This window comes from Ovis aries, chromosome 15, assembly GCF_016772045.2.
Source record: "Ovis aries strain OAR_USU_Benz2616 breed Rambouillet chromosome 15, ARS-UI_Ramb_v3.0, whole genome shotgun sequence".
NCBI classification, from domain to species: Eukaryota; Metazoa; Chordata; class Mammalia; order Artiodactyla; family Bovidae; genus Ovis; species Ovis aries.
In genome coordinates this window covers 6,077,169-6,102,568 of record NC_056068.1, presented here as the reverse complement: position 1 = coordinate 6,102,568, position 25,400 = coordinate 6,077,169, and the positions used below count along the sequence as shown (strand labels likewise).

The 25,400-nt window shown below is 38.0% G+C and overlaps 1 protein-coding gene across 3 annotated transcripts; it reads left to right on the top strand.

Moving 5' to 3' along the window:
• The first annotated feature begins 6,822 nt into the window (after window positions 1-6,822).
• On the top strand, window positions 6,823-24,963 carry BIRC3 (baculoviral IAP repeat containing 3). Of its 3 annotated transcripts, none has more exons than XM_015100874.3 (9): window positions 6,823-6,920; window positions 9,970-13,164; window positions 13,273-13,372; window positions 14,989-15,067; window positions 16,948-16,996; window positions 18,538-18,780; window positions 23,604-23,858; window positions 24,127-24,168; window positions 24,282-24,963. In XM_015100874.3, exons 2-9 carry the CDS (start codon window positions 12,312-12,314, stop codon window positions 24,473-24,475), a joined length of 1,815 nt encoding a protein of 604 aa, XP_014956360.1. In that variant the 5' UTR covers window positions 6,823-6,920; window positions 9,970-12,311; the 3' UTR covers window positions 24,476-24,963. The 3 variants fall into 3 exon arrangements, with proteins under 3 accessions (XP_014956360.1, XP_011950710.1, XP_042088783.1); XM_012095320.4 differs by having other exon boundaries at window positions 6,823-7,187; XM_042232849.1 differs by having other exon boundaries at window positions 6,823-7,214.
• The last annotated feature ends 437 nt before the right edge of the window (window positions 24,964-25,400 follow it).

Sequence of the window (25,400 nt, the reverse complement as noted above, 5' to 3'; positions counted from 1 at the left end):
GTAAGGGAGATCTGGGATGAGTACCAGTAGTGTCTGCTGTAGCCATAGAGCTGGGAGGGGAAAGTGGGTTCAAAGCCAGGTCATCTGGCTCCAGAGTTCTACCAGTACCACTACAGAGCCTCCTGCAAACTCTGTCTGCTGCCTTCAGACACCTCAACACTGCCCATCAAGCTTTGTTTGACTTGCCAAACCAAGCACTGCCTCCAGTTTCCTAGAGGAATAAGAGCGTTTCATTTGGAGAAAAATGTATGCCCATTTAATTCAGAGGTTGCAAGACCAATTCAGCTATCTTGTTTCCATTGCCCCCAATTCAAAAGGCCTTTTAAATGCACTTGCCTGGGGCCAGGACTAGTGTACACAAACCTAAGAGAAGAACCTCTGTTGGCTTGTCCCAGTGCCACGGATAGAAGGGTATGATCCTATACCTTTCTTCAGACAGCAGAGAATCTGCTTGGCCCTAACAAGCCTGGCATTTTCTTATGTTCCTTTTCCTATACTTTATCAGTGAAGAATATGGTAGAATGAGGGAAGGAGACATCTGGAACTGCTCACTTCAGCTCTTAAAGCTTCTGGGACTTAGGAATGTACTCAAACCTACACAGGCATGGAGTCAGCCACGGAAAGCTGGAAAGTTTTGAGAACAAGGCTATACTACAGTCGTCCTATATACTTAGAGCTCTTTGCATAATCTCTCTCTCCTGAAACCTCAGCCAGTCTTCTTAGCCTAGTTCAAGCCTTCAAGCTTCCCCAGTTCTGAGAGTGCTATTTCCTAGCTACCATAGGGGGACTGTCAGTCCCAATATTTTCATTGTGCTAGTTTGGCTCCTGTAATAATTGATCAGGTCCTAGGGAAGACACCTAATGGTTTTCAGCCTTCTAACACGAATTGACCGGCTTTATCTCTCCATGCACCAAACCCCAAAGCTGTGGGAGCCACTAAATGCTTTACCTGTGACCTACTCCAGAGCTTGGCTGATGTGAGTCTGGGGCCACGTCCACAGCTGCTATTGTTCGAAAAATTCTGTCAGTAAGTAATAGTTACTTTATGGGATCCAATGTAGTTTAAGTCTCCATTGCATGTGTTTCTCTTCATTCAACTACACAGTAAGTAAATTGTTGACTTTTAATTAATTCTTCTCTACTAAATATAAGTATTTTGTTCTACTTATATCCTACATTGTCTTGGTATCTCAATTACCTTATTTCCATTTTTCCCCCCTTATTGCTCTTCTTTTCCAGCCTCAACTCAAAAATCCTAAACCAGATACTAGGAAATTAAATCCAGGTGTATATAATAAGGATATTACATCATGATCAAGTGGCATTTATCTCAGAAGTACAAGAATTGAAGTAACACATAAATTAATGTAAATCTCCATATTAATAGAATAAAGGACAAAACTATACGGTCATATCTGTAGATATAGTTTCTATTTATGATTTTAAAAGATTCAGTAAACTAAGAATAGAAAGATATTTCCTCAATCTAATAAAGAATATCTATGATAAATCACTTTTTCTCTAAGATCAGGAATAAGGCAAGGAGGTTGACTAATCAAGCCTATTCACCATTGTACCGCCCAACTTGTACAATAAAGCAAGAAAAAAATAGGCACAAAAATCAGAAAGGAAAAGAAATGATTATTTCTACAAATGACATTATAGTTGACTGAAGAAAATAAAGAAGAATCTAGTAAGTGAATTTAGCAAGGTAGATCCTGATTCTTAATTCAATTTTATTTCTACATACTGACAAGAAATAACTAAACATGGAATTTAAAAATACTATTAACAATTAAAATCTAAACTTAAATAGTATTTAAAATAACATCAAAATATGAAATACTTAAGAATAACAACAAAAGGTGAGAAATATCTTCATACTGAAAACAAACAAAAATATTAAAAAAGGCTGGCTGAAGGGATATACAATGCTTATGGATTAAAAGACTCAATAACAATAAAATGTCACTCATTCTCAATTGATCTATAGATTGAATGTAATGCTAATCAAATTCTCAAGAACTTTAAGAAAGATATTCACAAAATAATTCTAAAAATTATAGGAAAATTTAAAGAGCTTAGAATAGCCAAGACAATTTTGAGAACAAAGTTAGAGGACCTATTCTATCTGATGTCAACACTTACTATAAGGATACAGTGATCAATACAGTATGTTATTGGCAAAGTGTAGACAGATTAATAGACCAGAATAGAGTTCAGAAAGAAACCTCCAGATGTATGTTCAACTGATTTTAATTTCTAAAATTGAAAATGTAAAAACTTACAGTGATATAGCATTATATTGGATCTGAAGATGTTACAGCAATAATATATGAAGTTCCTTCCAGAGAAAGAATGTTTGTTATCATGGTTACCCTCAAGAAAAAAATTAAGTTGATTAGTTAACAAGAGGATGTTGAGAACACACCACTATTAAAAATTATAAAAAGTCCAAACCAGGAATGGGGTGGAAAACTCTTGCAGCACACTTCTAATACCTTGTTTGCACATTGCAAATAGAAGAAAAACTGGCAAACTAGACATAGTAATAGCCAGCTTGTCACTTTCCTCAAATATTTCCTTGCTTATTTCTGTCCCTAAAGAATATTTGGAGAAAGAAGTATATTTAGCAAAGTTGGGTATTGGGAGGAGAAGGGTTTTTTACACAAAATATTTGGTATAGTCAAAGTGGGCTAGAGGAAAATATAAGGTATGTTACATCATTAAACATTTGGATGGGGGTTTAGAATAGAGAAGGGCTTCTCTGGTGGCTCAGATGGTAAAGAATCTGCCTGCAATGCAGGAGACTAGGGTTCAGTCCCTGGGTTGGGAAGATCTCCTGGAGAAGGGAAAGGCTACCCACTCCAGTATTCTTGCCTAGAGAATTCCATGGAGAGAGGAGCCTGGTGAACTACAGTTCATGGGGTTGCAAAGAGTCAGACATGGCTGAGTGACTAACACTTTCACTTCACTGTCTTAGACTAGAGAAGGCCCAAGCCTATAGACTGACTTCCTTTTTGTCAGTCTATCAACAAAGCTTTATTGAGCACCTGGTGGCTCAGCTGGTAAAGAATTCATCTGGAATGCGGGAGACCTGGGTTCAATCCCTGGGTTGGGAAGATCTCCTGGAGAAGGGAAAGGCTACCCACTCCAGTATTCTGGCCTGGAGAATTCCATGGACTATAGTCGCAAAGAGTCGGCAACGACTGAGCAACTTTCACTTTCTTTCTTCCTGTCTGCATGTTCCCCTCTAGTATTAGAATAATGCAGTAAGTGAAATAAATACAGTCCTTGATCATAATTATTATTTTAAATTACTTTTTAAAAAGTACTTTAAATTACTTTTAAAAAATCAATAAAGTTGTGCAAAATTTTGCAAAGGAGACATATTCATCTACTTTAGGCCCTGACAGATCTGATCCCAACTTTCATTACTAATGTGAAGAATGTGGGAATCCTATTAACTAATAATAGTTCAGTGTTTATTAGGCCATGATCTTTAAATTGGGATACTGTTCCCTTGGACAAAGTTACCAAGTATTTACAAAAATTTAGTCTTGGGGAAGTGGGAACTCAAATACTTTTAAGGAAATTAACAACCTGATCCTCAGTTTTCACGTGTAGTTTTTCCTAAAACAGATCTGAGTGAAAACAAGAGCTGTTAGAGGCGCGAGGATTGTCTTCCAACCCACCTTTTCGCAATGGTTCTTCTTAAAAAAAGACAGGCCCACCTCTCACCCATCTTGGATTTTAAAATGATATAATTTTGGCCAAGGGTGTAAAATATTCCTGAATGGTCAGAAGTAATTGGTGTTAATGTTGAGAAAAATGAATGACTTTAATATTTGGGTATCAGTTCTGTTCAGTCGCTCAGTTGTGTCCAACTCTTTGCAACCCCATGGACTGCAGCACACCAGGCTTCCCTGTCCATCACCAACTCCCAGAGCTTGCTCAAACTCATGTCGATCAAGTTGGTGATACCATATATCTGGGTATAGTTATCAGATAAAATACAGATCACCCAGCTAAATTTTAATTCTAGCTAATCAATGATTAATATATTGCATGGTACATAATTATACTAAAAAACTATTTGTTGTTTGTCTCAAATTTAAATGTAACTAGGCTTCCTGTATTGCTAACTCTGGCAGTCCTATTTGGGTAAAATACCTGTGGTTTCCAAGTCACAGAGTTCAACAAAATGAGTTGTCTATTGAAACCTAATTGCATTTTAGGATTAAATATTACTAAATAATTTTGGAGCTATAAAACTGGTACTAAAAATTTTGGAAAAAATTGAAGTAACATTTTTTGGAGGCCAGTCTATTTATGTAGAAAAGATTTTTCAACACATAAACTTTGGGAATTAAAAAAAGGAAGAGAATCTATGCTGAACTCTATAATGTTCTATGGAAATTAAAAAAAGGAAGAGAATCTATGCTGAACTCTATAATATTCTACTAATAAGTAATATTCATGAACACACACTTGAATAAATTGTTCAAATATAAGCTGCAGCCTCCATTAAGATTGCATTTGTAAAAGAATCATTTTTTATGAGTATATTGTTATATCAGCATATGTTTACATTGCTTTGACCAACTGACTTTGAATATAAGTACTGAAAGTAATATAAATTATAATGTAATCAAGGAGAAAATTTTGAGTTACAGCCTATGATCACAGGAAAAAAGTTAAATTTCAATTTATACATGTTTGTTTCAGAAATTTGTGCCAGAGGGATCATAAAGATGTCCATTTTAAACACAAAAATTCTGTGGGGAAGTAGAATGTTCAAGGACAAAAAGCAATGATAGAGTATTTCCAATTATTAAAGATGAACAGATATATTAATAATGAAGGTTATCAAATGGTATTTGTAGTCCACTGAATATATCTGAAAGACTGTTGATCAATCTTATTCTAAGACATCAATGTCTAGATTTAAATCCATTTAGTTGGTCCCATCACTTCATGCGAAATAGACAGGGAAACAGTAGAAACAGTGTCAGACTTTATTTTTTTGGGCTCCAAAATCACTGCAGATGGTGACTGCAGCCATGAAATTAAAAGATGCTTACTCCTTGGAAGAAAAGTTATGAGCAACCTAGATAGCATATTCAAAAGCAGACACATTACTTTGCCGACTAAGGTCCGTCTAGTCAAGGCTATGGTTTTTCCTGTGGTCATGTATGGATGTGAGAGTTGGACTGTGAAGAAGGCTGAGTGCCGAAGAATTGATGCTTTTGAACTGTGGTGTTGGAGCAGACTCTTGAGAGTCCCTTGGACTGCAAGGAGATCCAACCAGTCCATTCTGAAGGAGATCAACCCTGGGATTTCTTTGGAAGGAATGATGCTAAAGCTGAAACTCCAGTATGGTCACCTCATGCGAAGAGTTGACTCATTGGAAAAGACTCTGATGTTGGGAGGGATTGGGGGCAGGAGGAGAGGGACGACAGAGGATGAGATGGCTGGATGGCATCACGGACTCGATGGACATGAGTCTGAATGAACTCCGGGAGATGGTGATGGACAGGGAAGCCTGGGGTGCTGCGATTCATGGGGTCGCAGAGTCAGACACGACTGAGTGACTGAACTTAACTGAACTGAGTAGTTCCTTAGCAACTACAACTTTTGTGTTTTAATGTTAAGTTAAAAATGTGCAGGGAAATATAGTTTTCCAAAACTATTTTGGTGGGTACATGATTATAAATATATATAAAGATCACAAAATTTTTTTCCACCATCTCACAGGAGAGTTGAAAATGGCTTATAAAATTTTCAACTAAGCAGGCTCAAAATGAATCGAAATCTCCACATAAGTAAACTGAATCTTTTTTATATAGTTCCAGCTGGAAATCTGCTATGGACAGCCAAATCAGCTAACACAGAAGATACCCCAGCTCATCCTGACTGTTCTGCATCCCTGTTTCCACAGGAGAGTGAAGTACTAAGTAACATTACAGTTCTGCCTTTAGTGCTTGGTATCTTTTTCTTGATTTACTGGAAGGCAGGAAAATCAGGTGAGCTTTCCCAATCTGTTATCCTGGCATGCACTGTCTTTAGATAAATGTGCTTAAATTGACTCCTTAGGCAGGAAATGTTGAGGAAAATATGTGTAGTGAGACTTGACTTCAGATTTCTATGAGGCTATCATGGCAGACATCTCCCCTGTGAAACTGAAGCCTACAAAGAGGAATTTGTTTTACAGCCAACTCCACCCTAGTTATAAATATAACCAATCAACCAGAAAAAAACAATTTTTTTCCCCACTAAACTAATATGGTAACCTTTTTTTTCAGACTAAAAATAAATTGAAAAGGAGAATCTTGTGATTTTTTTTTTTAACAAAACCCCTACATTTCCACTTATGCTTTACAATTAGAACAAAAAGTAAAAATAAATCAGAAAGCTTGCACAAAGTTTAATATTTTATTACGTGGGGAGATGCACCTTTTCCAGTCAGGCTGACCAATGATCATCTTGCCCTCTCACAGATTATGAAGATTTCCTCTGACCCACGAACAATGAAGTAAAGGTATTTCAGTAAATGCCACGTCGATCCGCCCCGGTTAAGAAACAGTCACGCTTTCTGGGTCATGGAAATCCCCGAGTGGGTCTGCCAGGCCACTGATTAAGGGGAAGTGTGTGTGGTTATTACCGCTGGAGTTCCCCTAAGACTTCAGAGGAAAGCACCAGCTCACAAGCAAACCGCTGGGAGGAGTGCGGGACGCGGGGAGCGAGGAGTGGGTGGGGAAGGGGCGGGGCGGGGTGGGGGTGGGGAAGACGGTTAAAAGGCCGCGGGAGCCTCCGGCCCGCCCCGAACGGCGGGGGCGACGGGTGGCGCCCGCCAGGTCTCGGCAGGCATATTTCTGGCGCGCACGGCGCCGGGCCGCAGGCCGGCGACCAGGACTGCGGTGAGTGAGCGTGCGCGTGCGCGCGACCCCCGGGGACGCTGCGCGGGAGGGGGCCGCCTCTGTGGCTCTTCCCGGGTCTCGCGAGCCGGCGCGGGAACATAGTGCGAGCCGGGCGGCCCTGACTGGCGCGGCCGCGCTCCTTAGGCCGGTCTCCTCAGGCGGGTCCCCGCCTCCGCCTCCGCCGCCCAGACTTGCCCTCCAGCTCTCGGGGCCGCCGGCTCCGGCCCTGCTTCGCCGACACTCGCTTTCCTTCCGCCTTCCTGCCAGGTGTGCAGTTCCTGTTTTCCTTTTTCCGTGAGTCAGTGGACGGGGGGGGGTGGGGGTTTGACAGTTGGTTTAATGGATGGCCGAAAGGTATCACTGCAGGAGGACATGGCGACCCACTCCCGAGTTCTCAGCTGGAGAATCCCTTGGACAGAGGAGCCTGGCGGGCCGCAGCCCATGGGGTCGCACAGAGCCGACTGGACTGAGCGACTAAGCCCAAGAGGTATCACTGGCCTCAGCCGGTGCCAGATGGCTTGGCCATAGTAAGGACTTAGAGTCTTTCATGGAGAAGGCAGTGGCACCCCACTCCAGTACGCTTGTCTGGAAAATCCCATGGATGGAGGAGCCTGGTAGGCTGCAGTCCATGGGATCGCGAAGAGTCGGACGCGACCGAGCGACTCCCTTTCACTTTTCACTTTCATGCATTGGAGAAGGAAATGGCAACCCACTCCAGTGTTCTTGCCTGGGGAGCCCCAGGGACGGGGGAGCCTGGTGGGCTGCCGTCTATGGGGTCGCACAGAGTCGGACACGACTGAAGTGACTTAGCAGCAGCAGAGTCTTTCGTTAATGAACAGATGGAAGAGTGTTCCCAAGTGGTGGCGGAAAGAGATTTTTGGTGTTTTCCTGATAATAGGCCTGGAAATCCTGTAGTGCTCTTAATCTAGTTATTAAAGTGCTGGAGATATTTACCTGATGCTAAAGGAAATGGCACCCTGCTCCAGTATTCTTGCCTGGAGAATCCTGTGGACAGAGGAGCCTGGTGGGCTGCTGTCCATGGGGTCACACAGAGTCGGACACGACTGAAGCGGCTTAGCAAACTAAGAGTAATATTAACTTTGTCATTATTTTTTGCCAACATTAGGTGTTTCTAAGACCTAGTCTACTCAAAGGCTCTCTCAAAAGACTTCATATGTGTCTTTCAGGTTTTTCACAGTCCTAGGGAGCAGTTGCCATATTTATCTCCACTGACAATGAGAAAACTCTGGGCTCAGGGAGGTTTACTTGTCCAACGTCACACCTCTGGTACGGGGACACTGATGAGTATTGGAAACCCAAGATGTCTGACTCCAAAGCCTGTACTAAACCATCACTTAGCAGACTTTGTAGTCATTAATGTAAAATTGATGTCCTTAATACCATGCAAATGAGGGTGCTGCGGTCCTTGAGGGGCTCAGTCAAGTTTGCTGACATTGACTTCTCAACAGAAACTCTTAGTGTCTTCATTGTTTGCCGGATGGGATGGATGTGTGGCTAGGAGGATTGATACAGAGCTGCTGCACAGTTCTGTGAAGGAGACTGCAGACTAGGGGGTGATGATTTAGTTGCTAAGTCCTGTCCAACTCTTGCGACCCCATGGACTGTAACCTGGCAGGGTCTTCTATCCATGGGATTCTCCAGGCAAGAATACTGGAATGGGTTGCCATTTCTTTCTCCAGGGGATCTTCCTGACCCAGGAATGGAACCCGGGTCTCCTGCATTGCAAGCTGATTCTTTACAGACTGAGCTAGAGACAAAAGGCACACTTAACGTCCAGTATCAGAGACTTGGATGTGCTAAGTGTCCAAGAGGAAGACATATCCAATATCCCTGGCATCAGGGAGGTTGCCCACTAGAAGTGAAGAGTGAGAAGAGGCATGATTGGGGATGAGCCAATCTGAGAAGTAACCACTAGAAAGGAAAGAGGAATTCCGAGAGAGAAGCCAAGGAACTAGAACATTTGTTAGAGGAAGTGGGCCCCAGTGGCAGGTGTGAAAAATTCCACTGGTTTTGGGAAAGAAGCCATTGGTGTTACTCATATTGAGAGTGGTTTTCCCCAGGCATAGAAACCACTACCAAAAAAGGAAGAAGGGGGAGGGATAAATTAGGAAGATAGGATTGACATATACACACTACTCTCTCTGTATATATAAAATCAACAAGGGCCTCCTGTATAGCACAGGAAACTACTCATTTGTAATAAACTATAAAGGAAAAGAATCTCTGTATCAGAGTGCCAAATGGGAGAGCATGAACCCTCCCAAAAGGGTGCAGCCATGGCTTAACACTAGCTTATTGTTGCCATCCAGAAATATATGCCTGGCACAGTGAGATCTTTGGATATTTTTATGAGAGCATTGGGATCTAGAATGTCATGGGAAATCTTTTACTTTTTTTTTTGGCCCCTCCACGTAACATGGAGGATCTTAATTCCCTGTCCAGGGACTGAACCCTTGCCCCATTTAGTGGAAGTGTGGAGTCTTGACCACTGGGGAAGTCTGGAAATCTCTTACTTACAAAAAGTGTTGGTAATTAACTAAAACATTGAAAAAATACAGTGATATTTTTCCAGGAAAAATCTTACTTGGAAGGCTGGTGGAATTCAAATGAGGCATACAGATTAATTAATAGCACTGTTTCAGTGTTAATTTCCTGGTTTCTGTAGTTGTACTGTGGTTTTATAAGATGCTAATTTGGAGGAAGTTGAGTGCAGGATATGTGAAAACTCTTTATGTTTACGAATTTTCTCTCTTTATAAGTTAATTTCAAAGTAAAAAGTTAATGAAATGCTGGAGTCTAATTCTGTGCAAGCCAGCCATAATACCTCTGCTGGCCACCAATCTGAGGCCTCTGGTTTTCGTCTGGGATTTTTTGGCCTCTACAGTGGCTAGCACACCAACTTGTATATGGTAGACATTCAGTAAATACTATTACTGTGCTTTGGAAAAAATGTTTACAAAGTGATCATGGTGTAACATCTATGAATTATTTGACTTTTAAAACTCTTTTTTTTTTTTTTTTTAAACAGGTTTTACAAAAGAGAGGAACTGTTCTTCTAGATTTTTTTTTTCAGTTTTTTCTATAAATCAAAACATCTGAAAATGGAGGCCTAAAACTCTTAAAAGGGACTTAGTCTGATCTGAGGGAGGTAGTTTTGTGCATGAATAAACAAAGTAGATAACTGGACTTTTTATATACAAAGAATGTTAATTTAAAAAATATAATCTAGTTATAAGAGGTATAATTACACAGTAATAATAGGTTTGATTCTGAATTTGACTTGTGGATATAAAGAAATGATTGTAGTCGAGACAAATTGTTGAAGTACTTTTTTTCAGAGTTGGCCAGGCAGTTTCGTACTGGCTGCTGTATAGAATAGAAAAACTTGTACCTGTGTTTGGTAAAGATTTAAAAATGAATGACAGTTATCTAGAACAAAGAATTAATATTCAGCCTTCTGCTAAGTTAGAGAAATATGCATATAAAACCTTTGGCATGTTAAAAGATTTCTTCAGTGACAAAGAAATGTCAAAACCAAAACTTTTTGATAGGTACAACAAAATAAGAGTAAGTATGAAAGATAAACGTGATGATTGGTAAATAAATTAACCATTTCTAAGCCTACTGATATTTTGAAAGTCAAAAATTTAGTTTGTTCAAATGGGTTGTTATCTCTGAGAATAATTAGAATGAGAGTGATGGGTGGATGGTTACTTTTGGTAAATGAACAAACTTCAGAAAGAAACACAGAGATAGTGGTAACACCACACAGAGACAGTAATAACACCAAGAGTTTTATATTTTAAAATAACACAATATTACACATTTTATAACAATGTGTAAAATTATTGACTAATGAAAGGAATACTGAAGTTAAACAGAATAATTCACCTTTGAGGGAAATAATCACTGCTATTTCTGATGCCACCTGGAAAGAAAGCATTGAAGTCTGCAGTAAAAAGCCTCAATATATATGAGACCCAGGAAACATGCTTGCAAATCACTTCTAGAAGAACCATGATGACTTGTTTACTGGTTATTACTGATACTACTGATGTAGTCCTGCCTACTGGTAGCTAGTTTTAATTGAGAAATTCTGAATTTTGAGGTCTCTGTTGTTCAAAAGAAGTGGAGTGTGACAAAGTAAATTTATTATGTTTTGTCAAGATAAATTCTGGTTCAGGGTATGCTATCTGTGAAATAGTTTCTGACCAAAACCAAAATTTTTTAATCCATCTTTTTTTTGTTTGTTTGTTTAAAATTTATTATCCATCTTAGCTTGGAGACTCAGCACTCTGACTTTTGACTGTTTTTAAAAATAAGTTCATAATCAGGAGATTTGATGTTGGCTTTCAACAGCATGCAGCTGAGCCTAAGAGATCAAATGAGCAAATATACTCATCTCTGATAGTTTATTTGAAATGGAATGTTTAATTTGCTAAGATCTAGAGGCATCACTATGACTTAGCAGTCAGGTACCTATCTATGGAAGTAATTAAATCTTGAAACCAGGTCTTAAGATCTGTGAGCCAGTTCTGTTACTACTTAAGTTCTTCATCTGGAAGAAAATTTTGGATTGTTTTCTTCTCCCTATTAAAATGGTTGTAGGAAGAAAAATTAATTAATTTGAGCAAGATTTAGGATATACTATATTTCACTGAATATAAGATGTCATCATTTGTAAGGCATGCCATTATTTTATGTACCTCCTAGAAATAAAAATCCTGTTAATTAAAATGTGATATGCCATTGATTGTAAGATACCTCTCCATAATAGAGATATTGAAATATGCGCCTTAGAATCAGTGAAATATAATAATCCATTCTTAGGTAGGTTTTAAACTTTCTTTCCCTTGGCTCCAAAATTTCACAATTTAAAAAAAGAGTAAGTATAGTTTGAATATGTTTGTGTATATGGGACACTTATGCAGCATAGCTTTCTGCCAGAACAAACTATGTGAGACATTTTATCTTCAGGCTGACTTGAATGTCACTGAAGCATACTAGTGGAGAGGGTGACCTTCCTGTGGAGACACCTGCCACAAAATGGCATCTTGATGACCTAATGCATTGTACATTTTTATGAAGGCTTTAATTTTCATCACAAGGTACTGTGTAGCATCATGTTTACATTGTATATATCAAGAGTATGCAGAGGTGCAAGTTGTACATAATTGTCCCTTAAAGTGTATCAGTATAGGATTTAGAATCTTGCCATGCTGTAATCCTAAATTCATAGAAGAAAAAAAAAGAAAGATTTCCTGTTCTAAGTGTTCAGCCTGGTACTAAAATGAATAAAAATCAAAAGTCATGCACAAAACTACCTCCCCAGAGAAAGACTAGTCCCTTTTCCTCCCCATCCATTTCATTATGAACATAGTAGAAAATAGTGTATTCTTATCAAATTTGATGAAGAGTGCCAACATGTTTGAACTGAAGTATGACTTTTCATGTGAGCTCTACCGAATGTCAACATATTCAGCTTTCCCTGCCGGTGTTCCTGTCTCAGAAAGGAGTCTTGCTCGTGCTGGTTTTTATTACACTGGTGTGAATGACAAGGTCAAATGCTTCTGTTGTGGACTGATGCTGGATAACTGGAAACAAGGAGACAATCCTATTGAGAAGCATAAAAAGTTGTATCCTAGCTGTAGCTTTGTTCAGAATCTAAATTCAATTAACGTTTCAGGAGCCTCTTCTCAGCCTACTTTTCCTTCTTCATTAACAAATTCCACGCATTCACTACTTCCCAGTTTGGAAAACAGTGGCTACTTCAGTGGCTCTTATTCAAGCTTTCCATCAAATCTTTTAAACTCTGGACCAAATCAAGATTTTTCTGCCTTGAGGATAAGTTCCTACCCTTGTGCAATGAATACTGAAAAAGCCAGATTACTTACCTTCCAGATGTGGCCGTTGACTTTTCTGTCACCAACAGACCTGGCAAAGGCAGGCTTTTACTACATAGGACCTGGAGACAGAGTGGCTTGCTTTGCCTGTGGTGGAACATTGAGCAATTGGGAACCGAAGGATGATGCTATGTCAGAACACCTGAGACATTTCCCCAGCTGTCCGTTTTTAGGAAATCAGCTCCAAGGCACTTCAAGGTACACTGCTTCTAATCTGAGCATGCAGACATATGCAGCCCGCATTAAAACGTTCTGCAGCTGGCCCTCTAGTGTTCCAGTTCATCCTGAGCAGCTTGCAAGCGCAGGTTTTTATTATGTGGGTAAGAAGCTTAATCTGATAATTAAAAAAATATTCAACATGTTTATCTTATACATTTTAGTGGTAAAATTATATGGATTCATAAGTTTTGGTCCAAAATTAATTTTAGGTCACAGTGATGATGTGAAATGCTTTTGCTGTGATGGTGGACTGAGGTGTTGGGAATCTGGAGATGATCCATGGGTGGAACATGCCAAGTGGTTTCCACGGTAATTGTTTTGAGATTTTCTATGCACATGTGTGTAAGATGAGTTTTATGTGTGTAACTTAATCAACTGTTACTTTAGTCTGCCTTTGTTTCAAAAAATACATTTGTGAATAAATTTAGGGAGGCTTACTTAGAAAAATAACTGCTTAAAAAGTTTTGGTGGAAATTTAAGATAAATAGTTCAGGATTTCTTTGTGTGTGTAATTAATATAAATATGTATATATTAAAATAACATGCTCATTATAAACCCAAGTCACACATTATAGGAAAGTACAGAGAGAAAATATTTAAGTGTCAAGAAATCTCACCACCTAAAGATGACCACAGTTAACCATTTTCATGAACATCCCTCCAGAGACATCTCAAATGTATAAAATTTTATATAAATTAGAAATATGTACTATTTTGAAACTTTTCCGTCAAAATTATGTCTTGAACATATTTCCATTTATTCAACACTCAATAATATTAATTACCTATTACCAGGCATTGTTGTAGATATTTAATGTACTTGGTTGAACAAAATCAAAACTCCTAGTCTCATATGCTAAACTTATAGCAGGACCGATCACACAATTAATACAAGCTTAATAAATAAGTTATATAGCATGTTGGAATATAATAAGTGCTTTGGATAAAAAGAAAAAAAGAGATGGATGAAGGAGATCAGAAGTACCAGGCTGATTGCAATATGAAACAGAGTCATCAGGGTAATTATAGATCCATTTCATCTGTTTTGGTCACTGCATAGCATTTTGCTGTCATGTCTTTCGATTATTCCATGCTTCTTTTCATTCCTTTTTAAATTAAAATCAGGTAGCCTTTAATTATATTTTTCATGGTCAACACTCCTAATATTTGTTAATGTTGATTACTAAATGTTTATATTATATGTTTGTAATACTGGTCTTCCCTTATAGCATCTTTGCACTCCCCAAATATTTCAGATTTCAAAAATTATGAAGATTAAAAAGAATACCTTTAAAAAACATAGACATTTTTAAAAAGTGCTGGTAGCTTTCTATTGTGGTAATTTTGTGAGTATATAAAGAACTGATAATTTTGCTTTGAATTTTGTTCTTAAATTTGACAGTGGATATATATTATCTAGGAACTGCCAAACTTGTAAATGTCTGACGTACTAGAAAATGTGCTCATCTTCCTAATTCTTTCTCTTTGTGTATTTTCAGCTTTTAAACATCCATCCATCCATACATACATACCTTATGTATGAACAGTATCATTTATTAGGGAACTTTCTACCTTGTCTCCTTGTTGTTAGTGTTCCGAGTGTTTTTAGGAATCTTAGAACAGTTAAAGAGAGCAGCTGGGAACTTGGAGTGGAGACAGCCTTGCTTTTCTCAGTAGACTTTAGAGCCTTATGACCTCTGCCTGCCTCAGCCTTGGCTGATTATCAATTACAGCCTTCCTCTTGATGATATCTTGCTTTTGACTGCAGCATCTCTTACCACTTCCTATATGCTAAATGAATAGTCAAGTAGTTATAATTATGCTTATGTTCATTTGAAATATTTACCAGGCTACAAATGGCCAGATTAAAATAACCAGATTTAAATTTGTTTAAATAACCAGATTTAATTTTGTTTACATTTTAGATGTGAATACTTAATACAGATTAAAGGACAAGAGTTCATTAGTCGAGTTCAAGCCAGCTACCCTCATCTACTTGAACAGGTAAGGGACAGTTTTTTAAAATCATTTGTTCAATTGACTTTCTGATAATTACAGAGAGTAAATTTTAGTGAAAAGACAAGAATCACTTTAAAAATATACTTTCTTTCTTCAACACCCAGCATGATCTTAGAGAGTGCTCAGTTCAGTTCAGTTGCTCAGTCGTGTCCAACTCTTTGCGACCTCATGAACCACAGCATACCAGGCCTCCCAGTCCATCACCAACTCCCGGAGTTTACCCAAACCCATGTCCACTGAGTCGGTGATGCCATCCAACCATCTCATCCTCTGTTGTCCCCTTCTCTTCCTGCCCTCAATCTTTCCCAGATCAGGGTCTTTTCAAATGAGTCAGCTCTTCACGTCAGGTGGCCAAAGCACTGGAGTTTCAGCTTCAACATCAGTCCTTCCAATGAACACCCAGGACTGATCTCCTTTAGGATGGACTGGTTGGATATCCTTGCAGTCCAGGGAACTCTCAAGAGTCTTCTCCAGCACCACAGTTCAAAAGCATCAATTCTGCGATGCTCAGCTTTCTTTATAGTCCAACTCTCACATCCATACATGACTACTGGAAAAACCATAGCCTTGACTAGACTGACCTTTGTTGACAAAGTGATGTCTTTGCTTTTTAATATGCTGTCTAGGTTGGTCATAACTTTCCTTCCAAGGAGTAAGCGTCTTTTAATTTCATGACTGCAATCACCATCTGCAGTGATTTTGGAGCCCAGAAAAATAAAGTCTGTCACTATTTCCACTGTTTCACCATCTATTTGCCATGAAGTGATGGGACCGGATGCCATAATCTTAGTTTTCTGAATGTTGAGCTTTAACTCAACTTTTTCACTCTCCTCTTTCACTTTCATCTTCAGTTCTTCTTCACTTTCTGCCATAAGGGTGGTGTCATCTGCATATCTGAGGTTATTGATATTTCTCCTGGCAATCTTGATTCCAGCTTGTGCTTCCTCCAGCTCAGCGCTTCTCATGATGTACTCTGCATATAAGTTAAATAAGCAGGGTGACAATATGCAGACTTGACGTACTCCTTTCCCAATTTGGAACCAGTCTGTTGTTCTGTGTCCAGTTCTAACTGTTGCTTCCTGACCTGCATACACATTTCTCAAGAGGCAGGCCAGGTGGTCTGATATTCCCATCTCCTTCAGAATTTTCCACAGTTTATTGTGATCCACACAGTCAAAGGCTTTGGCATAGTCAATAAATAGTAGAGAGTGCTATTCTTTGGAGAACAGCAGATGCAAAATTAGAAACCTTCTGAAAAATAATATTTAAGTTATGTTTCTGAATATTACTCTATAATAAAGTTGTAATAAATTGAACTACTTGAGGAAAACAATTGACTAGGTAGTAGCAGTTAAGTTATACTCTATGTCACCATGATGATGAGCTATACTGTATAAATTTTTCTTAAAAGGATTTGAGGAAGATAATTGTATTGCTCTTTCCAATCTTCCCAGAAAAGCAAATAAGAACTTATAGAACAGCTTGAGGGTCAAACACTTCCTAGCCATGGTCAATGGAATTAATGTTAGATCCAGCTTATCCCAAAGAAACACCCAGAAATGGAAGATCCCTGGGATAATAGGTAAACAATGATTGTCTTATAGATCACTGAAAAGGTATAACCCTTTTTGTGCCTTAATGAAAATGAGTTTTATTTGTTAATACATACACACGTGAAGAAAGTCTTACTAGTTTATGGCCTACAGAATTGCTGTTGAATGTAAATAAAATTCTACTTTTGACATAAAAAACCATGTTGCCAATAAACAAGTCAGTTTGCAATAAATTGAACAGGTCTCTTGATTAATTTTTATTGCAGTGAATAAGATAAAATTTACATTTTAATTTATGTACATTTTTTGTAGCTGTTATCTACTTCAAACAATCCAGAAGATGAAAATGCAGAGTCACCAAGTATGTATACTAATAATTGCTACATTTAAATATTAGAATCATTTGCTACTGTTACGATTGAAAGCTGATAATTACATAATATACATTTATGTTATTATTTATAATTTACAATGAATTTTTAGATACACTTGATATTTTTCAAACCTTAGTGCGTATCATAATTGCCTGAGGAACTCCAAAAAATACAGATTTCTAGTCTCACTTTAACCCTACTGAACTGAATCATAGTATCTAAAAGTGGGGCTTGACTGTCTCTAGTTTTAACAAACTGCATACATCCAGTTTTCAGACCAGTGTGGGAACAGATGCGCTATGACATTAGATTGTATACATATTATTTCTATGAAATGGAGAGAGTAGAAAATAATATTCCCATTTTTTTCAGTAAGGACTTGGAGGCTCAGAGAGGTTACGTAACCTATCACCTTAACCTAAAAGGTGATAGAGCCAATATTTGAATAAGCCCTTCTCCATTATCTAGTGTTAAATTCAATAAATATTTGTTGTGCTTCTGCTATTCTGAGAAACAAAGAACAGAATAAATGTAACACCTGTTCTCATGAGCTGCTAGTCTAAAAGATACAGGAAAATGCACAGATAGGATAATGGTGCAGAAAATAAAGTGGGCTCTTAGAGCACATATGGGACATTAGCCCAGACTTGGAGAATCAGAAAAGCCTTTCCAGAAGAAGTATTGTCTTAGCACAGAAGCAAACAGAAGAGTAAAAGTTAACCAAATAACAAATGGAAGAAAAGAATATTCTCGGCAGAGAGAACAGCACGTGAGACATAAGTGACAAAGGAGAACAGGCATATTAGAAGAACTGAACAAACTTTTGTATGGATGGAAGTAGGATTTGTAAACAGGTGAATCAATGAAGCAGGCTGGCTTAACAGTAGTCAGCACAATAGGCAGAATTTGAACCAGCAGCTGTCAGTTTGTGACTTCTGGGGTAGAAGACAATTGAGTAAGTGGCAAGTAGTGAGGCTGACGGGGTTAGGGTCCAGATTGTGTAAGATCTTATAAGGCACAATTGAATGTTACCTTAAAGGCAAAGGAATTGATGGAATTTATGGAAATTCAGATTTGTGTTTTTAAAAAGTCATTCTGATTACAATATTGAGAATAAAATAGATAAGAACAGTGTTGTAGAACGCCACTGCAGTAATAGAGATGAGTGGTGACAATTGGCCTATTTCAAAATTATATAAAACATATTTAATTTAGAAAGCTCATTTGTTCATTCAACTTGGGGAAAAAGGAATCTCAATGCTGGTTGGGATGATCTACCAGCACCAACATTCTATTTCTTTCTCCCACTTATAGTTGTACTAGATAAGGCATATTTTGTATCTGAATACGTTCCGTGTTCCTATTTTAGTGACTGAACATGTATATCATTATTTTAAATTTACGAAAGGTAGTACAAAAATAGTACCTGCATATTTTCTGGGCCTTATATTTTTGATATTGTAATAAATCACAATTTAGAAAATATACAGACTCTCTCATAATGTGTTAAATTCATTATTTCATATAGTTATTCATTTTGGACCTGGAGAAAACCATTCAGAAGATTCAGTCATGATGAATACACCTGTGGTTAAAGCTGCTTTGGAAATGGGCTTTAGTAGAAGGCTGGTAAAGCAGACAGTTCAGAGTAAAATCCTAATGACTGGAGAGAATTATAAAACCATCAGTGATCTTGTATTAGATTTACTTAATGCAGAAGATGAAATAAGGGAAGAGGAGAAAGAAAGAGCAACTGAGGAAAGAGAATCAGGTACACATTTATTTACAGTTTTTATTTCCATAAGGATGCCACTGTATATGTTATTGAAAATATACTCATTAATCCAATTGGATTTTATGTTCAGTCTTCTATGTTTGAATTCTGAAAACTTTCTTCACAGTAAACTATATTTGGTTGCTTATTAGTAAATTGAAATTGTATATATTGAGTGAAAGCAAATTTTCCTGCCTTTGCTTAATTTCTGTTTTTACTCTGAATAATTGATTGTGTATATAATTATTCATGGCACATTAAAAAGAATGTTTTGTTTTTTAAAAAATTTTTGGCTGCACTGGGTCTTCCTTGCTGCACGTGGGCTTTCTCTAGTTGTGGTGCCCGGCTTCTCGTTGCAATGCCTTCTCCAGTTGTGGAGCACGGACTCTGGCACTCGAGCTTCAGCAGTTGCAGCTCTCAAGCTTTAGAGCGCATGCTTAGTTGTTGTGGTGTACAGGGTTAATTGCTTCTTGGCACGTTCAGTCTTCCCAGACCAGGGATTGAACCAGTGTCCTCTGCATTGCAAGATGGATTCTTAACCACTGGACCACCAGGGAAGCCCACGGCACATTTTTTATCTCGGATTAGTTACTCTGTCCTCTTCACTGTAAATTGGGGTGGGATCAGGGACAACTATTAATAGTAGCATAACAGTGTTTCTCAACCTGTGACTGTAAAGTAATATGCAAGTTATCATTAAGTTTCCTATTGCCCACACAAGATCTGAGTTCCCCTTTGAAGTGTCTTTCTGTTATTTAAAAGAGTGCTGGAATACTGTTTCACATTCTCTCAAGACAAGTTGCCTGTGACCTTCCATGCTAGCCATGTCTTCTTGTTAGCTCTGCTCTGTTGCTCTTCAAAAAACTCTCCTCTCAGCATGTTCATTCTCATCTGGTTGCTCTGCTTCCATCATCACTTTGGCCTGGACAGAGAGAAATGTTGATCCCTCCTTGGCCACTCTTTCTCAAGCATGGACCAGATCCAAGAGTCCTTTCAACACAGCTGAAAACAGAATACAACTCTTAAGCTCTTACCGAAGATTTAGGGATCATGGAAGGACATTATATCACACATGGCAGTTGATAGCTATAAATGTATGTGTGCTCTTTTGGTGCCCCTAAACCCATCCTCATGAATCTCTCTGCCTAGCTCCTGATTGATCTCTGTGTAGCTCTGACCAGTTTACACAAATGACTAGGAAAGTCCCAAGCAAGGCTCAGTTCAGTTCATTCAGTCACTCAGTCATGTCTGATTCTTTGCGACCCCATGGACTGCAGCATGCCAGGCTTCCCTGTCCATCACCAACTTCCAGAGCTTACTCAAACTCAATTCCATTGAGTCAGTGACACCATCCACCCATCTCTTCCTCTGTCGTCCCCTTCTCCCACCTTCAATCTTTCCCAGCATCAGGGTCCTTTCAGATGAGTCCTTCGCATCAGGTGGCCAAAGGATTGGAGTTTCAGCTTCAGCATCAGTCCTTCCAATGAATATTCAGGACTGATTTCCTTTAGGATGGACTCGTTGGATCTCCCTGCTGTCCAAGGGATTCTCAAGAGTCTTCTGCAACACCACAGTTCAAAAGCATCAATTCTTCGGTGCTCAGCTTTCTTTATAATCCAACTCTCACATCCATACATGACGACTGGAAAAACCCTAGGTTTGACTAGACGGACCTTTGTTGGCAAAGTAATGTCAGCTTTTTAATATGCTGGCTAGGTTGGTCATAGCTTTTCTTCCAAGGAGCAAGTGTGTTTTAATTTCATGGCTACAATCACCATCTGCAGTGATTTTAGAGACCCCCAAAATCAAGTCTGTCACTGTTTCTATTGTTTCCCCATCTATTTGCCATGAAGTGATGGGACCAGATGTCATGATCTTAGTTTTCTGAATGTTGAGCTTTAAGCTAACTTTTTCACTCTCCTCTTTCACTTTCATCAAGAGGCTTTTGAGTTCCTCTTCACTTTCTGCCATAAGGGTGGTGTCATCTGCATATCTGAGGTTATTGATATTTCTCCTGGCAATCTTGATTCCAGCTTGTGCTTCCTCCAGCCCAGCATTTCTCATGATTTACTCTGCATATAAGTTAAATAAGCAGGGTGACAATATACAGCCTTGATGTACTCCTTTCCCAGTTTGGATCCAATCTGTTGTTCCATGTCCAGTTCTAACTGTTGCTTCTTGACCTGTGTACAGATTTGTCAGGAGTCCCACAAATACCCACAAAGCCCAGAATGAGAAAGGTTTGCACCCCTGCCCTGGTTCATGGCCCTCTGAGACCTCTTTCCTCCCAGGATAGTTGACTGTGAGATTGTCCACTCCATTCCTGGGTAAATCTACCCCTGGCCAACCCAGACAGACATACCATGCTGTATCATGGTGATACAGTATCCTCTATTTACCAAAGTGTGACTTACTTATTCAGTTGTACATGTCACCAGTACAGCAGTAGTATAGTCCAAGTTTGCCCAGCCTTGCCAAGTTCTTCCTGTAGTTGTCACATTCTTACCACTGGTTGTCAGTGAACAACTGCTCAAAGAAGAGAACACTCATCTCCACAACTGTTTAAAAACTCTATGAAGTCTAAAGCCATCCAGCTATAAAATGCTTATTTTTCTTAAAAAAAAATCAACAATTTCCAGAGATAACTCCAAGTCAACAAACGGTATAACTTTCATGTGTCTGCGCAGTCTGTGCCCAAGAAATATTTTTTAAATGACAGTGAAAATTCTTACATTTGTGTTAGTAATTAATTTCTAGTTTCCGAGAATGGTAGGTGGGTGATTTCTTTACAAATGTGCACTTAAAGAGGCAACTTAGGATATTTTTTTTCCAGAATAAAAGAATAAAAGGTATATTCAGGTCTTTACTTTCTTATAAGCTATAATATAGCCTATGACTTTGAAGTGAGACTATTTTCCTCAGTCAGTAGCAGTCTTATTCTGGAAATCTTAAGAATTTCACAGAACTTATTAGTTTAAGTAAAATGTAATTAGAAAAATAAAAAACTTTAAAATGAATATAATTCAATATAAAATTATATTTTAATTTTCTAATATATCACTACTTCTTAATAATAAATTACTTAACAATATAGTAAATTCTGATTCTTCCATCCCTCTGCTGTAATCTACTTCAAATTTCTTTGTTCCAACTGCTCCTTAAATTGCTGAGCCTTGATTGTTCATTTGTTCAGCAGGTATGTGTGGAACATTGACTTTTTACCCAGACACGGTTCTGTTCGTTTTCTCATTTATTTTCAGAGCTTCAGTCCTCTTCAAAATGTGTATCTTGAGCCTGGACCATCTGACTAGGCACTAGTTAAACGATGTTCCTTGTTAAATGGTTTTATTTACGTGTCCTATTTGATAGAGTCAGAATTTCTAAAATCTATCAATCATCTCCACTCAAATAATCCTTCTTTAGACAACTCAATTTCTCTTTTTATTTTATAGTAAAGCTTAATGGATCATGGTAAAACTATATGATAGTTAATTAACAAACCTGGATTCATAAGTCATATTCCATAAAGATAATGCAATTACAGAGTTTCAAGTGTAAAATATTTTACTAGTAGATACAAAATCTAGATTTTAAAGGAGAATATAGTGATCCTATAGCACAGGAAGGTTTGACAAGTAGGATTTCTTTTTCAAAATGTGCCTTTTCCCCATTGTTATAAAATATTGAGCTAATGATGATACCATGTATAATTTGGGGAAATAATAATTAAATGGAATTTTAAGTTTTATGGGTGACTGATAATTTAAGAAACAAATCTGTCATTTTAATTCTCTTGATTTTGCCTTTCCCACTTGGACTAGATTGGATTGAAATTTCAATTTCATTTGGCTCTAAGGTTTATTTAGGTTAAAGATTAGCAGTATTGCAGAATTGTTGAAAGCAGAGATTATGACACCAAGTTGCCTAGTTTTATATACTCTAGCAGTTTATTTACCTCATTGTGCCTCTGTTTTCTTATCCACTAAATAAGGACATTGCTGCTGTTGGTGCTAAGTCGCTTCAGTCGTGTCTGTGCGACCCCATAGTCGGCAGCCCACCAGGCTCCCCCGTCCCTGGGATTCTCCAGGCAAGAACACTGGAGCGGGTTGCCATTTTCTTCTCCAATGCATGAAAGTGAAAAGTGAAAGTGAAGTCGCTCAGTCGTGTCCGACTCTTAGCGACCCCATGGACTGCAGCCTACCAGGCTCCTCTGTCCATGGGATTTTCCAGGCAAGAGTACTGGAGTGGGGTGCCACTGCCTTCTCCTATAAGGACACTAGTGAAAGTGAAAGTCGCTCAGTCATGTCCGACTCTTTGCAACTCCATGGAAATTCCATACAGTCCATGGAATTCTTCAGATCAGAATACTGGAGTGGGTGTCCATTCCCTTCTCCAGGGGATCTTCCCAAGCCAGGGATCGAATACAGGTCTCCTGCATTGCAAGCGGATTCTTTACTAGCTGAGCCACAAGAGAAGCCCAAGAATACTGGAGTGGGTATTATCCCTTCTCCAGCAGATCTTCGCGACCCAGGAATCAAACCAGGGTCTCCTGCATTGCAGGCAGATTCTTTACTGACTGAGCTGGGCTGTTGTAAAGATGAAATGAGTTAATACATATGAAGTGCCTACCACAGTGCTCAGCATTAGTTCTTATTATAAATAGAGTTATTTTCTACTTTGGTACTGCCAAGCTAGCAATCAACTTCTGTGCTAACTGATACTGAATTATGGTTGTTTTCATTCAGTTATATGTGTATATGTGGAAGGAAGTTTGCGGGCAGAGTTTGAATGTGATTATGTTTGTGTTCTTTTCTATAAAGATGACCTGTCATTAATCCGGAAGAATAGAATGGCACTTTTTCAACATTTGACTTGTGTGCTTCCAATTCTGGATAGTCTCCTAACTGCCAGGGTGATTAGTGAACAAGACCATGATGTTATTAAACAGAAAACACAAACATCTTTACAAGCAAGAGAACTGATTGATACTATTTTAGTGAAAGGAAATTTTGCAGCCACCGTATTCAAAAACTCTCTACAAGAAATTGATCCCATGTTATACAAGCGTTTATTTGGTGAGTGCTGAAAAATTACTTTTGAAACTTTCTAGGTCAATTGAAAATATGCTCGTATTAATAATTTGTGATTACTGAAAATAATTTAACCTAATTTGTAAGCTAGTAATTGTACAAAAAGATAGAAGGCTTTCATTGCCTTGACATTTTGAAAATTATTTATAGTGTTTGGGCAGAGTCCAAACTGTTAGTTTAAAAATACATATTCTGTGACTAAATATTGTTAACCTTATTTGTAATAGTAATGCTTTTGCTTTTGCTCCCTTAGTGCAACAAGACATAAAATACATTCCTACAGAAAATGTTTCAGGTAAAATATTAATAATTTAAACCAGAAGAAAACATTGTTTTTTATTTTCTTGGCTTTTCATTGGAGGAGAAGCAGCAAATTGCCTTTTATTAATACTTTTTCTCTCTTCTTAGATTTACCAATAGAAGAACAATTGAGGAGACTACAAGAAGAAAGAACATGTAAAGTGTGTATGGACAAAGAAGTGTCCATAGTGTTTATTCCTTGTGGTCATCTAGTAGTTTGCAAAGACTGTGCCCCTTCTCTGAGAAAATGCCCTATTTGTAGAGGTACAATCAAGGGTACAGTTCGTACATTTCTTTCATGAAGAAGATCTAAAACTCTGTCTAAACTTAGACTAGAATTAATGGATGAAATGTATTATAATTTTAACTTTGATAGTGTTTTGGTTTCTTTAAGATTTTTTTATTTATCTGCAACTCAGAAGATTTTGTTTTATATAAATATATTTATATAAATATATCTCTAAAATATGAACATGAATATTTTATATAGCAGGGAATGATGGACTTTTGTTCTTACGAACAAAATATAAGGATAGCACTATAAGCACAATACTAAATTAAAATTTCAGCATTATTGAAATTGTAAGTGATGTAAAATTTAAGCTTTTGAACTGACCTTTCTGAATTTTACATATTTTTGAGTTATATTAAGGATCAGGAACACAGATTCCTTTGCTTTTTCCATCAATGTCCTATACATAGAAGGTCTTGATATTTGTTGAATGACTTTTTTAGGAATGTTTTTGTAAAGAATTCTATGAGGAACATTTTAATAAAGCAATCAAAATTACTGTTGTTCTTGATACCTTCATTTCTATGATATCAGATAGTGTACTGACTCCCATGCTCCTTCCGTACCTCTCTAAGACCTTTTGAATGTTGAACTCTGCTTTAGATCCCTTTCTGTAAGATGCTTCTTCATTTATACTTGTAGAGCACAGCAGTCAACCACAGCTGGCTTTAATCTATAGGATTTTATAGGATGTCTGAGTTAAAATCAAATATCCTCCCATTAAATTTGTTTATTCATTTGTCTGTTGATTCATTCAGGAAGTCTCATGCCTGTCCTGCTATCGGGAAAGGCCCCTAGTTTTATTCTCACCACTTTGGTATTAATTCTGGGATTTGAAAAGTTAGCAGTGTTTGGAATGAACAGCTTGTAAGTCAATTTGTTCTGCTCTGCCAGTGCAGAAAGATTTCCTCCTTTGCATTACTTTTTGGTACTCA